The following is a 14,629-nucleotide window of genomic DNA, read 5'->3' on the forward strand; positions in this document are numbered from 1 at the left end:
AATGCTAAGGGCTGTTTCACAGCACCTGTGGCTGTTAAATTCAGATGGAACGGGGGGGGGGTGACCAGTCTGTGTAAATCATGCCTTAAAAGTGCTCTGTACTTAACTCCCCGTGTGTAAAACGGGGATATCGATCCTTACTCAGATATAGTGGTTAGTAGAAGTTAAGTTTGAAAGAGGTTTGAATACATAAGCACAAGACCGGTTTAATTCCTTTTTCCTCTTTTTTGACTCTAAAATTTGAGATTTGGAAAGTTTTGGGGGCTTTTTGGGCTTTTGCTTTCCCATGAGACGTACAGATTGAATCTGTCTATCGCTCCTTGAGCTTCAGATTATGAAGCGTGTGGTTCACACTGTAATTCCCACTATTGGGGGGGGCGTGTCGGGGAACAGGTCCCTCAAATGAGGGTGCAGTTTTCACAGATGCCGAGTACCAGATTGAGAGCAGTTTGACATCTTCCAGCAAACCGCAGGTCTGGGCCCTGTTTCTAAAGTATAGCCAAAAGAGAAATCTACCTTTAGACTTTTCTATTGACAACACTGAGTCTCTGGGAAATGAGAACAAACCTTCTGGATAAAGGACTCCTTTCCTTCCCCACCTCGTTAAAAGAGGGCTCATTCATTGCCATCAGCATTTTGATAGATAGCAGGATAAATGTGTGTATTGTGGCAGCCCCTCCAAGCCTCTGTGCCCCGGCTGTTAGTCTGTAAGCCAAGGCACATAAGCGATCGGTTGTAATTTCTTCCTCGTCTAACTGTGGGCCTTCAACATGTTCAGAGTAATGTTTAAAGCAGCCACGGTAGATTACTGTGTCTGGAAGTGAACATTTACTGTAGATAATCCAAAATGACAGGTCTGATAAATACCACTGGTTAGATTCTGATCAACCACACATCATCTTTCTGATTCATAGCGGAGGAATTGCCTTCTTCAAATTCCACACGCAGGCAGCAGCCTCCAGGGAGAGCCTGAAGTTGCAGGCTGTTATTACTCACTTTCAAGGGTACACCTCCAGTAACTTTCTGGATAACTTCTTTTATCAGCTACCAGTTTCTGCCAATTTTGCTGTCTCTGTTAACTTACTGTAAAAACATATTATTTTTAAAAATCCAAAAGCTAAGAGCTGCACACTGGATGCTTTATTTATCACCTGAACAAGAAAAGCTAATTTTCAGAGATTCTGAACACTAACACCTCCCTCTAATGTTACCAGCAGCCAGAGAACAGCCTCTGCCTCTCAGAACCTGCCTTTTTGTTATCCTCTCAAACCCATACCAAACTGCTTAAATATTTAGCATTTAATTCTCAGCATACACGGAACGAGGTGGGGCCACCTGCCCAAACCCAGCCTCTGATTTCTCCAAATAACCTTTAAACTTGCAACTGAGCCCAAAACTGTAAGCTCCCGCCTGCTTCGGACATGCAAATCCTCACTTACATTCGCAAGCCTTGAGGCACACCTAGCTAAGCCTCACTCACAAGACAAGGGGTAATGGTTTTAAACTAAAAGAGGGTAGATTCAGACTAGATATAAGGAAGAAATTTTTTACGACAAGGGGGGTGAAACACTGGCACAGATTGCCCAGAGAGGTGGTAGATGCCCCATCCCTGGAAACATTCAATGTCCAGTTGGATGGGGCTCTGAGCAACCTGATCTCGTTGAAGATGTCCCTGCTCATTGCAGGGGGGTTGGACCAGATGACCTTTAAAGGTCCCTTCCAGCCCAAACCACTCTATGATGCTATGCCAGCTGCACAACCACCTACGTGAGACAAAACTAAGCCGAAGGCAAGGCGACACGTGGGAACTTGGCCCAGAATGTCAAATCCCATTCACAAAAAGAAACAACAAGTACTTGACAGAACTCCTAAACCTTCATTTTTTGAACTGTTCTTTCCTTTAAAAAAAAATTAAATACCAATTAATAACAATAATAAAGCATGAGTAAAACAAAAGTCTTTCCAATTAACACAACACACGACCACAGGATTAATTATGATTTTGGAGCCCAGCCACTTAACAGTGCTCTCCGAGTTATTTTCAAGATGCAGCAAGTGCATTTGCTCTCCAATGAAGTGCAGTACACCGTACCTGTCTTCTTACCTAACAGCGTGGTCGATGGAACAGTGTCTGATGATACTTTGAGATGGAATTCCGTTCACCCACACGACACGGATCAATGGAAATCAACAGAAGATCAATAGGAAAAAAAGTTACAAAAAATGAAAACAAGGTTAGCCGTATCTCACACTCAGAAGATTCAGTCTATAGGTCATATTGGGAAATGAACAAAAGCAAAGAAAATTTAGAAATGAAAGAAAAGTCTGGCACTAGTACCTGAGTAGTAGGAATTCAACAAAGATTTGCTCTGAAGGGTTTTGCTTTGGACAGAAAATGAACAAGGAGAGGGTGATGCTAGGTAGGAAAGACATAAGGAAAAGACTTTAGACATATATTAAGAGAGAGAAAGAGAACAGGGAGAATGTGCCTCAAAGAACACAGTAATATGGGATATATAAGGCTTATCAAAATGAATTATATTTTTCATCTTGACATGCATATTACATTTATTACATTGTCATCATGATGGATTTTCTTTAATATAAGCACTCCAGACCCCAAATATAGTATTATAGTTATTGTAAATCAATGTGTTCCTACACAGGATACACACATAGGACTATATTCTAGATACACTTTTTCTTAAACCAAAGGAACCAACTTATGGTTTTGACTCTAGGAGAAGGATCCTTAGAAATGACCCCCAAAATACAAACTACAGAGAATCAAATGCAGTATTAACAGTAAAATAAGCCTGCTCAAACACAATGTACCACAAAAATACACAGCTAGGGTAGCAATTTTTTTTTTTTTTTTTTTTTGTTAAAACAATACAAGGTAACAAGGGACTTGTTCTTCAACCCAGGACTGTTCATAGCAAATCCTATAATCCTTTTCCCTGTGAGTTGGGTTCTTTCAGCAGGACAAGCATCCCTGCTTTCTCCCATTAAAGCATTAGCTTCCTCTGGACAAGAATCCACAAATTATTTCCATATTAATCAAATGTTTATGGAAAGAAGGCAGGGCTTAACATCTTCACAATAGATTCTTTTCTTGATAGTAAATATATGAGGCTGGTTTATATCTACAATAGCATACATGTACATTCTTACGGTAATCCATCATTTCTGAAGGCATATTCTTTTGTTATCATCCTGCATTCACTCTTAGAGTTACAGGCATTTATTTATCTCCTCCTCAAAATGTCGGGAAACAAGCTAATACAAATCTCAGTACATCAGAAAGATGACAATAGGTAACACAGGAAAAACTATTCCATAATCCAACAGAAGTAGATAAAATTCAGTATACAAAGTAATTTCAGAAGCAATTTTTGTATCTCTAGAGCAAACACCACTTCAAAATTTCAAGTTATTCTATGGGGTGAACCAAAGAAGTCACCAGGTCTAGGGAGTTCCATAGTCTGCAGAATTACTTCCTAAGCAGTATATAATCATCCAGTAAATGAACTCGCTCTCGTTCTGCATTCTCCTGCCATATTTTCAGACTTATACCACTTGAAAACACATTAAAATAATAAAATTTCTCATAGCTTAGTCTGCTGGACTTCTGCCCTATCTGCCTTCAAGCCATAAAGTATCTCTCATTTGAGGCCTCTTACATTTTGTCCCCTGTGTTTGTTAGTCTAAATCAGACCCTCCCCTTACTGTACTTGGAACATGGCCATTTTTGCAGATGTATAAAATAAGGTCTAAAAAGAGTCATTTGTTTGCCCAGGGTCACAGAGCAAGTCAAGAGTCAGGGCTTGGAGCGAGACTCGATAAATTACTTAGGCAGCTGAAGAAATACACCTCACTTCAGTGAGTTTGATTAAAAATGTCACCAACTGAGGTTTATGAAATGAACTGTTTTTGTGAGACAGGGAGGTAAATTCTAGATTATTTCTTTAGAAGAAAAAGGGGAAAAAAACCCACCAAAAAACAAGTTTCCCAAAACTTTGGAGAGCTCATTCTCAAAATCAGTCAGGTAGTGGCTTGTGTCACGAGAGATGCGTACACAGCGCCGCTACCTAACCAGAGGTTCTTACAGGCACTAGTGTGTGCAATCACAGGAAACGCTTCCAGAGAGGATTTCACGTCAGGGTAGAGATTAAGACTTCATTTAAAATTCTCTTTATACTCCCTGGAGTGGCACGTGAAGCCGCACAGATCCCTCTAGGCATGTAGAATGGTGGAGGTTCTTTCCTATTCTGAAAATGATTCTCTCTTGCTTTTCATAAGATTTTCTGAACTAGCAAACCCCACAAAAATCCCAAACCAGCATGAAAACCAGTCAAAGGGATTTTTGTGGGTTTTTTTTTTTTCCCCTTTTATGCCTTTGATGAAATTTGGCTTTATTACTATTAATTTGAGAATTTTTCACTAAAGAAAACATCTCATGGTCATGATCCTGCAAGTCCTTGGACTGCATTTAGCAGGTATCCTAACTAGGAGTGAAAATTATCTATGGGGTAGGAATAAGAACTAGATCTTGATGTAATTGTCTGTGTGATTTACAGCAAATCTAAAGACCTTTGCATTTCATTCATCACAAAAACATGCAGGATTCTGGAAAGGTGTGAATTTAGATGATTCTTGGTTAAAAACGATCCTGAACACCCCGACTGCCACTTACCTACAGCTTCCTTTTATCTCCTTGTTCTCGCTAGAAAAAGCACAGTAACTCGGTAACTGTACAGTAGTGCTCACTAATGCAAAACTCAGTTCCCTACAGCTTCCAAAATGCTGTCTTCAAACTGTGCTTCTGCCTGTAACATTAAAGCAACCTACCTAATCTGTATCAGTCTCACTCCTGAAGGTTGTCTGGAAAGCAGTCTCCTCCTAAATGGAGATGTCACGAAAGTTAAGCACACCCTAATAAATCAGTCTCTAGCAAAACTGGCTGCATTTTAAGGGATTAAATCTTCAGAATCAAACAGTTCCTGCCAGAAACCCGCCAAGGATGTCAAGATGGCTATGCTGGTGACATGGCATTCTCCTGGACAAGTCCTATCCATGACATTTTAGCATTACAAAGCCAGAAAAGCAGTTCCTTTGTGCAGGACGTATCATCAGTACGTCATCACTAAGGTGATATACTACTGCTTCTCCCATCACACGGATGGGCTGCCAAACTGCACACAATTTATGTGCAATAACAACCCCTTGCACACCCTTCTGGTCAGTGCACAGATGCTGGTGGATGATTTTAGGCCTACCTTGTCTTCAGTTTGTCATCTCGTCTCATAATAAGCCTGCCCCGAGTCAATGCCTACACGTGACTGCACTGTGCCACTCGGAGGAAAACGCCGCTGCCTTCCAGATATTCCTGCAACCTGAGGAGCAGCCTCAAACACTGCAAGTACCATCGTCTACCTTTAATGGATTTAGGATACATTTTTATTTTTTAAAAAGCAAGATATTTGAGAAAATGAACAACTGTGATGAGCCTCCTTCACCTCCACATAACCCCTGGGTAAAACCAGACAAGCTGGAATAGCCATGGAGTAATCCACCTTTCAGCAAACGCCTATTGTGATTCCATATGGTGTCAGAGACAGAGGCTGAGTCTGTAAAGTCTCTTCAGTTTAAACTCCTGTACGTACTTGTAAGAATTCTACCTGAATAGTGACTAACAGTGTAGAACGGAAAGAGGGATGAGGAGCGTTGCTTTGGGCCAGGAAAGATAAATGCCCATTTCTCTTCCTCTTTTCAGCAAGACCTGAGGTCTCCCTGTTCCAGCACAGAGGCTACAGATCTTCCAGAATGTAATTAAATTTGATAACGAACACCTCTGCCAAATGATAAAATTCAAAACTACAACTGTCCAACAGGACTGTGTGCTCCTGAGCACTGCACTGGCCTCGACAAAGGACTCCGCTGCACGCAAACAGCACGACTTCACGGGTCACACCCTCCACATGAGTTTACGTTGAAAATGTAAGCATTTCCCCTTAAAGCACCGAGATCGAGTAGGTGAAGGTATCTGCATTTTTACCAACAGCAGAGACAGGAAGATGGTAACTCTTAGTGGGAAAGAATCACCGTTACATACACACAGCGTACTTTTTTCAGAGGTGCCTGTAAAAGCACTCAGGTCTATGTCCCCTCGGAAAAGGAGGGGCTGATAAGCAGAAAGGTAGTTGCTCATTTTTGGTGTCCTTCATGATGCCGAGCGCCAGGCAGCACCCGCTATGAGGAGGGGGACACTGCTTCTTCCTTTACAGTTGCTGGACCTGTCCGGTGGGAGCTGCCCGCGGGCTGCCCGCGCTGTAGGCAGCAAACGGGGAGGCTGCAGCAGGAGGGCAGATGGGGGTCACCCAAGAACGGCAAAAGTCCTCCTGCCACACAGGCAGACCAACGGCCAAGCTGGAGAGACTACGGGAAGAAATAAGGTTCTATAGGGACTCATGGAATTTGTTCTGTCTCAAAAGTCACTAAAATGATTGGGACAGGAAGGAAAAACTGGAAGGAGGGACACGTGCCCTGCAAGGACACTGTCATCTGGAGATAAACTTGTTTGCAAGTCATTCAATAATTGTGAGGTTTCCGACTTAACAAGTTGCCTTGTTCTATTTTATTGCTTTTGTGAGCTGGCAAGGTGATCTTGGGATTGAAAACACTTCGATTCTCTTGGTGGCCTTTCTTCAAAAAGGAGAGGGCTATTTCCATGTCACTGCTACAGTCAACCGGGGCTCCCATAACTGAGGGTCACGATGGAGAGGATGACTACCTATCATGAGATACCTGCAAATGCTATTTTCTGTTGGGAGGCAAAAGGACAATTTAAGAAGGAATTTGACTGCTGCTTATGACAGAGAGCTAATTTCAAAAGCTATGATGGATAACCCTCTGTAAAACTCTACTAGTTAGCAGGAAGGTTAAGAAATAATCCTATTATGTTATTCAAAAGTTAGAGTAGGCCCGTATAGAAACCCTCAGGTATTAAACTCTATTAAGGCAATTTTTAAAAAAGGAAGTCTTTTACCCATATAATTCCTGTACCAGCACGTGCACGCTACTGCACAGAAGAGAACTTACCTCCAATACCTCAACATCCTGGACTTGGCAGTAAAAAATCTGGAGAAACCACGAAGGCTTACTGGTAATTGTTTCTCACGGATATAAAAAGGGAAAAAAGAAAAGGATCGGCCCATGACTTGACTCAGGCTGTGTTATAGAGGGAGGTAGTGATAAAATCTGCAGTGATGTCAGACAAGCAAAGAACTAACTGATTTAAAAAAAAGAAAACCTGGAGGGATGCTATTTTACAAAATTAGATACAACATATTTTCTACAGTTGCCATTTCAAATAAATGACTCAGCTGTTTTAATTAGCTCTCAAAATACCAAGGGAAAAAAAAAATGAGGTCACATTACAGGCTCATCTCTTCTCTTATTTTCTGGTTGGGAAAAAACCCCAGAACTTTTAAAAATCCAAATTCTGAAGGAAGTGTTAAGAATTTCATTTTCCCCATACACTTTAAACAAGCTACCTTTGCTGTTCCCAGAATGTGTCTTACAATGCTGTCCTCTGCTATCCTGTCTTTCAAAGATATGAACCACTGACAACTCTTGCTGTCTCTTTAGGAGATATAGCTACTCAGCACCCGAGAAAATTAGATCTTGACTCAAGTCAATTTAATATCAGAGAGAAGTGTTCGCTGCTAGCCTTGACGGTCCCAAACACCTATTTATCCATCTCACAGGTATGTTACTCGGAGTGGCAGTAGCAACACATGCAGATGGAATTTGACATGACCTACAGATAGAGGGAAAAGAAGAATTCATTCAGCCTGTCCCACTCAATCTGAGATTACAAAGGTTTCAATGATAAAACACATTTTGTACCATAAGCACTTCCATGTCAGTAATTAGGGGAAAAAACACTTCAACTAAAGATGTTTAATAAAGACAAAAGAGTTTTAGTACGTACTGGTGTTTCAGAGCTGTTCCCTGTTCAAACTAGCAGGCTAAGCGTCAAAAGGAGGAGTGACATTCCCATAGTGTCTAAGTTAAAATTTATTTAATACGAAAAAGTTTACAAATCCACCATGCAATCCACCATGCACTCAATCTGGATCTAGCAAGGCTAAAGTATGACTTTACGCTCTTTTGCCCACAAAACTCTTCCAGCTACAGAGGTCTGAGTGGTTTACAAGTATTAACTAAGATTAATTTCACTGAACCCCTGTGAAGAATAAACGGAGGACACAGACAAAAGAAGAAATGCTGTCTTTCCATTCCAGTTCTCTAACCAGGAGACCACGCTTTCTTTCGTAACGATTTCATACAGAAAATGTTATTTCATCCTACAAGTCAGCTAAGTGATTTGATCTGACTCTTCTACTCACAAAGGAAAAAATATTTCTGAAGAACAAATAAACATGTGCCTTTTTGACTGTCTGATGTAGTTATTAGAACAGACGTCATAAATTATTCTCAGTAGGTTTAGAGTCAGAAGGAACGCTCTCCGCCCAGCTGACAGTTAAAATGGGGGCAGTGGCAGAGCCATTTCAGACAACTGATTTCTAGCGAGCTTTTGCAACGATCTCTGTCATTCCTAGCTCCTCACTATTGTGCCCATAGGAATAGGTCCTTTTAAGAACCTAGAGCTCTCCAAGGGGGACATATCCATTGCAAGCAAGTTAAACTTACTGAATCCATTAACATCTTGGCAGCTGGAAGAAAAAGCTTCTTCATTGTGAACAGCACTGAGTTTGGCAGAGGTCTTGTCGGAAGTAGCCACGGGACCCATCTCCCTCTGCGTGCTGGTCTGAGTCTCCTTCTGCTTCTTGGCTAGCTTCCTTTAGGGTATTTTGAAGAAGGGAGAAATCAAGGTCAGTTTTCCCTCATTAAAAACAAAACAATGAGAAAATATTTTGAAAACCACAATTATCCCACTGGGTCAGACATGCAGGGCATGTGGCAAACTGCACGAGAGGAAACCCCACAACTTTTTAATATAACTGTTGCGGAGCACGATAAATACAGGGATACCAGTCTTTTTGCTTAGCCGTCCCTCCCAGTAACTCATCTTGCACAAACCTGCATCACCCCAGCAGTGGGAGTGCTATGTCTTCCTTGAAGAGGGTGGCATAGGCAAAGCCCCTGGAGCGGGCATCAGCCACTCTGGGAAGAGCAGAGGGCCCGGGACGAGGGCAGCAATCAGAACCGCTCGCTAGGACATAAATAGGACGTCTGCACCCGTCCCACGGGGGCACCTGCGCCGGGGGGGTTTCTGTGAGTGCTCCGGTGGAGAGCGCGACCTGACTCTGTGCAACCTGCGAGCTGGAGCAGGAGATTTGCCCTGTCCCCAGGCAGAGCAACGAGGACAGCAGCCTCTACTAGGTTCTCACACACCCCCAAACTGCACTGAGGATCGATGGTCAGTGAAGGGTGGGGCAAACTAAAGGTTGAAGTTATTTTAGAAATGTCCAAATATGCCTCTGTTCTGGGAAAACGGGTCTCTTCTTATTTTGAGGAGACATCAAAAACATCGGCAAAAGCAGAAACACTGCCTGCTCTGAAAACACTAACAAAGCCAAGGACATAAGAGGCTCCTCTTTTGCAAACACAGTTAATAATAAGAAAATGGAGAGAAGCAGGGAAAGTGAGCTGCTAAGCTTCCACTGACATTTGACTGCCCTGTGCTTCATTCATATCACAGAGCAAAACTGTTTAAAAATGAATGTGTGACATTCTACAACCCACACCTTGAAAAAATATCACACAAATCCCTAGCACCGGCAAAGAACTTTGCTTACATGACTTCCGTAGATAAGAAAATAAAACAAAATAAAAGGAGAAAAACAGATTACTGTAAGAAGGAGCTTTAGGGTTTTTTTTTTTTCCTCCAGCTCAAAGAAAAAAAATTCCCAACAACTAAATCCATTTGCAAAGAGGTTTTTCTCCACTAAAATGACATGCTTATGGTAAATATTACCCATCTTTTAAACTTCATTAGATTCTTAAAAGGATAGCCCTTGCAACGTATTCCAAGAGGCTTTATTTATTCACAGCACATGTCAGAGCGGCATTTACAAGCAAGTTCAAGCACACAGCTGAGCCCCAGCCCTTCACGAGATGGGTCGCTAAGCCAGTTACACTCATTCGCAAGGAAGGGTCAAGGAGAACTTAAACCTTTGCCTATGTCTGTGGGAAATGACTATTTTAAAGCAAGCTGCTAATCCAGACCAGGAGAGCACAGATTTATGAAGAAATGTCCAACGTTTGCTGCAAACTTTTGAACAAATACATCTGTTTCATCTGCTCAACCAGTTGAGGTTCAGCCTTTAACAGTTAGCGGTTTCAATTCAAACCCATAGCTATTCAAATTGGGTACATAATTACAAAGTGCATATTTAGATCTCACAAAATCTCCGTGGTGTATCCACTTCTGCAGATGAAGATGCAAACAGAGGAACCGTCTTTGGGTGATGAAGCAAAAAGCTGGCGTTTAATGATGTTAAAAGCTTTGCTTCCAGTGTTCAGCAACGTTAGCACAGTCAGATTTATTAACTTTGAGCTACAGCCGTGGGAGCCCCCTTTTTTTGTGCTGTGGTACCTGAGGTAACAACAATAGTCTTGAAGTGTATTAACCCTGCTATGCGGTTATTTTAATCCTTTAGATCTGCTAATCATACAAGCCTATGTGAATTCTCTGGCAACAGGAATTAAAATTTCTCAGTGGGAAACACTAATCCAAAATGCAGAAGTCCTTAATAACAAGCACTCTGGACTGCTGGGGTGAGCCATTATAGACGACCACTACTGATGTTTAAAAATGGTGAGTCAAAAAGGGTGACTTCCTTATTAAATCCAGATTAAATTATTCGTGGCAATAATTATCTGTAAGTCCCATTGCCTGGTATCTTTTCAGAAATGCCAACAAGCTACAAAGAGCTGGAATCGGCAAACTCATTTTCTCTTTCAGTGAATGAGCAATAACATTTCTGCACGTGCTAGGCAGGAAAAAATAACCCCAAACCCAAGCCCGTTAGTCCCCAAAGGCCTGCTTACAAAAGCCCTATGCAAAGCAGTTCTACCTGGTCCTGTAGAAGACAGAGAGGCCCCTAAAACATTGGCTTGAATGCCTAAAAAGAAAAGGTGACATGAGTTTAAAGTTCTCAATCTAACTCGCACACACAAACCAGGCTGCTCACAGGTGGACCAGCTAACGCTTATGCAAGTTCAGAGAGAAGCCACACAGAAAATTGTTCTGCATCTGAAAACGCTGCAAGTTTCTTTCAACAGCATGTTATCAGTTTCCACCTTTCTCCCTCTCTATTCCAAGAATGTAAAAATTCTTCATCTAAATTTAGAGGGAAAAGGAAGAGAGCTCTCTTTTGAGGATTTCAGAGCTAAGCTTGCCAGACACATCAAGGCGCTCCGTTTCTAAATGTGCCTTTTCTGCCTTCCTTATGTGTCTGGATAGAGTGGCAGCACAGGACTAAGCCTATTTGGTCCTTACCATCATTATAATTCATAGAAAGGATTATAAAATGAAATGACTAGCACTTTCTAGAACATTAGGGATGTGACTTAAACCCACAGCTAGGTAGAGGTTTACTTCCCAGCATGTCAAAATGCCTTTGGAATTGGAAAAGCATTTATCTGGAAATGCTATTTCCAAAAATAGCGCACTTCAAAAGATCTCTGTGAATCACTGACAAGCTGCATCAGTGACACGGCCCCTGCATTCCCTACTGACCAGCCTCCCCCAAACACAACTCCAACACCCAGCTGAAACTGCTACCAGTGCGTTAGTGTCAATCACGGGCCGGCTGCGGGCTGCCGCCAGCGCGTACCCAGCTCAGGCTGTCACCAGGCACCGAGAAGACACGTTCTGTCTCATGCATTATGCAGTTGAAAAGGGGAAGAAATAAAGGACTGGGCAGATATTTGGAAGAAGAGTCTGAGATACAACCAACACAGGGTGAAGAGGTTGAAATGTCAAAATGTGAATAAGGCGAATAATGGCCGGGTTACGTTTAAGCGTAGGGAAAATGCGCCAAGAAGAAAACAGGAGTCCATGGATGGGGGTTACTGGGTTGCCCCTTTCAGTTCAAGAGGGCTTGTAAATGAAGTGGCGGTGTTTACAGGCACTATACACACACAGGAGGAATGAGACAGAAAGAGGCTCAAAGCACAATAAAAAAATGAAACCAGCTGTATAATCAGGCAGTTGAAGCTAACCCAACTAAAGCAAGGCGAAGAACTATTGGCAGCGAACCTAAACTAAGTGTGAATTTTGGGGGAAAAAAAAGAAAAAAAAAGATGGAGATTTGATTCAGCTATTCTTGAAACGTCTACTAACAGAGAATAGACATAAAATGCTGAAGCACTACATTAAAATTGTGGGAGTTCCAGTTTAACAGTCAAGGAATGCAAACTTAGTATCAAAGCATTTACTGCTATGGGCATTAATCGGAAAGCTGAAGCAATATTTTCAGTTAGATGTATCTGCAGGATCAGACTCCTGTTTTGCAGAGGTTTGGATAAACTTCAGAGATTATATTTTAAAAGCAGCTTCAAACTCTTCTCTAACTTTTTATATCAATTTTACATGCATGAATGTTAAATCTGTAACTGCCACTCCTGAAGAGCTCTTGTACATGTACGTTGACAGATTTAATTTTAGATGTTTCACAAGGATGGATTATATACACCATAATGTAGATTTGCATGCACAGGTAATTTAGACATTAGGTATAGATTACGTAAGTTAAACATGAAATTTCCTCCTACAGACAAGAATTGCATATTGCCCTCATTTTCAATAAGCAATTTAAGAAAGCTACAAAATACAATTCCTTTTAGGTATTTGTGCGCAGCAGCCTGCTAGGAGTACACATATTATTTATGATGAAATCTGCACAAATTCAAGGCAGGCAGCAATCAGCCATGCAAATAACCAACTGGGAGCCCCGGTTACGTAGCAGTTCCATTGAAAAGGATCTCTGTCCCCTAAACCTGTAGTAGATCACAAACTCAATTTGAAAGTTTCACGCTGGTGTAAAAATAAGGGAGGGCTTATATATGGCACTATGGTCTGCAAGCCACAGGTAATCCTGTTGCTCTGATCGAGGATCAGTAGGGCCTCTGCTGCAATACTGCACTTCAAATAAGACGTGCGCTAAAGGGACACGTACAAAAGCAGACCAAGAAAGGTAAATCTAGAAAACATGACCTACAAGCAAAGGCCAAAAGAAATATGGATCTTTAATCTAGAGAAAAGAAAATCAAATAGGGTTGATAGGTCTTCAAACACGTGAAAAGACACCACAGCAAAGCTGTTCTCCCTGTCTACCGGGGCTGGGAAAACAGTAACGGGCTAAGCTATGGGAAGGGCAGTTCATTCTAAACTTTGGCAAAACCGTATGCCGCAGAGCCTGCCCATCTCTCAAGCCAACCGGGCAGGTAGGCTGCGAAACCTCGGTCACTACAGGTCTTTAAAGAGAGAGCAAGAGGAACCGGAGTTACAAGCAGCGCAGCCTCCTGGCAGCTGGGGTATCTCCTCCCCGTGCTCCGCCGCTCCTGCTCCGAACGGCACTTCATCCCATGCTCCCTGTGTGCAGACCGTAACCTCGGCAGAGCTGAGAAATGTTCTCTGGCCTAAGCACATAGGCAGCTTACTGCTTCTTAGAGCCTCAAGTTGTGCCAGGGGAGGTTCAGGCTGGATATTAGGAAAAAGTTCTTTACTGAGAGAGTAGTGAAACATTGGAAGAGGCTGCCCAGGGAGGTGGTAGAGTCACCCTCCCTGGAGGTATTCAAGGAGCGTGTGGATGTGGCATTGTGGGATGTGGCTTGATGGGCATGGTGCTGTGTGGTGTTGGGTGGGTTGGTTTTTAGTTGTTGGTTTTTTGTGTGTGTGTTTTTTTTTTTTTTTTTTTTTTAAGGTTGTACTTGATGATCTTACAGGTCTTTTCCAACCTTAGTGATTCTGTGAAGGGCAAATCCTCCACTTACAGGCAAGTGTAGAGACAGCTTTACTTGCACTTTTTTTAGCGCCTGCCATGGTGAAGCCAAACTCAGGGCAGGTTACTGCAGGAGCAGAGGGAATTCACCAGAGGAAAGGCGAAGTGAAGAGCAAGGAGCAGCCACACCACTTTTACTTACCCAGCAAACTTCACCTAACACAAGAAAGTGATGCAACATAGATATAACTCAAAAGATGCTCTGAATATTTTGTACTGTGTGTATACAAACATGGGGGGTCTTGAAAAATGTAGGGCTGTGCTCTCTAATCTTTACTTGATCAAATGAAACACTATTTGTGGAGGACATTTACTTACAACCATGCAAACTTGAGACAAGACAGGTGCATGTAAGAGCCATACAGTATAAGTATGTGCTGGTATAGACAGTCAGCAAACACTGCCCTCTGCAAAGTTTAGGCTTGCAACCACCACACAGACATGTTCTAAATAAAATCTCACTTACTTTATGGGTTCTAATTTTTTTTTTTTTTAACTGGCATAACCACTGATTCATGATTCTTTTTTTCCAGCATCTAATGAGAAAACCAGTTTCTTCTTAAAATTCTGATTTAGCAAGCTGACCTGTG

The 14,629-nt window shown here is 42.0% G+C and overlaps 1 protein-coding gene across 1 annotated transcript in view; it reads right to left on the reverse strand.

Annotated features, from left to right (window-relative positions):
- Nucleotides 1-14,629, reverse strand: part of PTPRT (protein tyrosine phosphatase receptor type T) — a 460,489-nt gene that overhangs the window by 43,779 nt on the left and 402,081 nt on the right. The window contains exons 17-20 of the mRNA XM_059827326.1: nt 11,109-11,156; nt 8,719-8,867; nt 2,339-2,416; nt 2,105-2,140 (exon numbers count right to left, since the gene is read on the reverse strand). Of these exons, the coding sequence (XP_059683309.1) occupies nt 2,105-2,140; nt 2,339-2,416; nt 8,719-8,867; nt 11,109-11,156 (311 nt within the window). The remainder of the gene's footprint in view (nt 1-2,104; nt 2,141-2,338; nt 2,417-8,718; nt 8,868-11,108; nt 11,157-14,629) is intronic.

Source organism: Gavia stellata, chromosome 20 (assembly GCF_030936135.1).
Source record: "Gavia stellata isolate bGavSte3 chromosome 20, bGavSte3.hap2, whole genome shotgun sequence".
In the NCBI taxonomy this organism is placed as follows: Eukaryota; Metazoa; Chordata; class Aves; order Gaviiformes; family Gaviidae; genus Gavia; species Gavia stellata.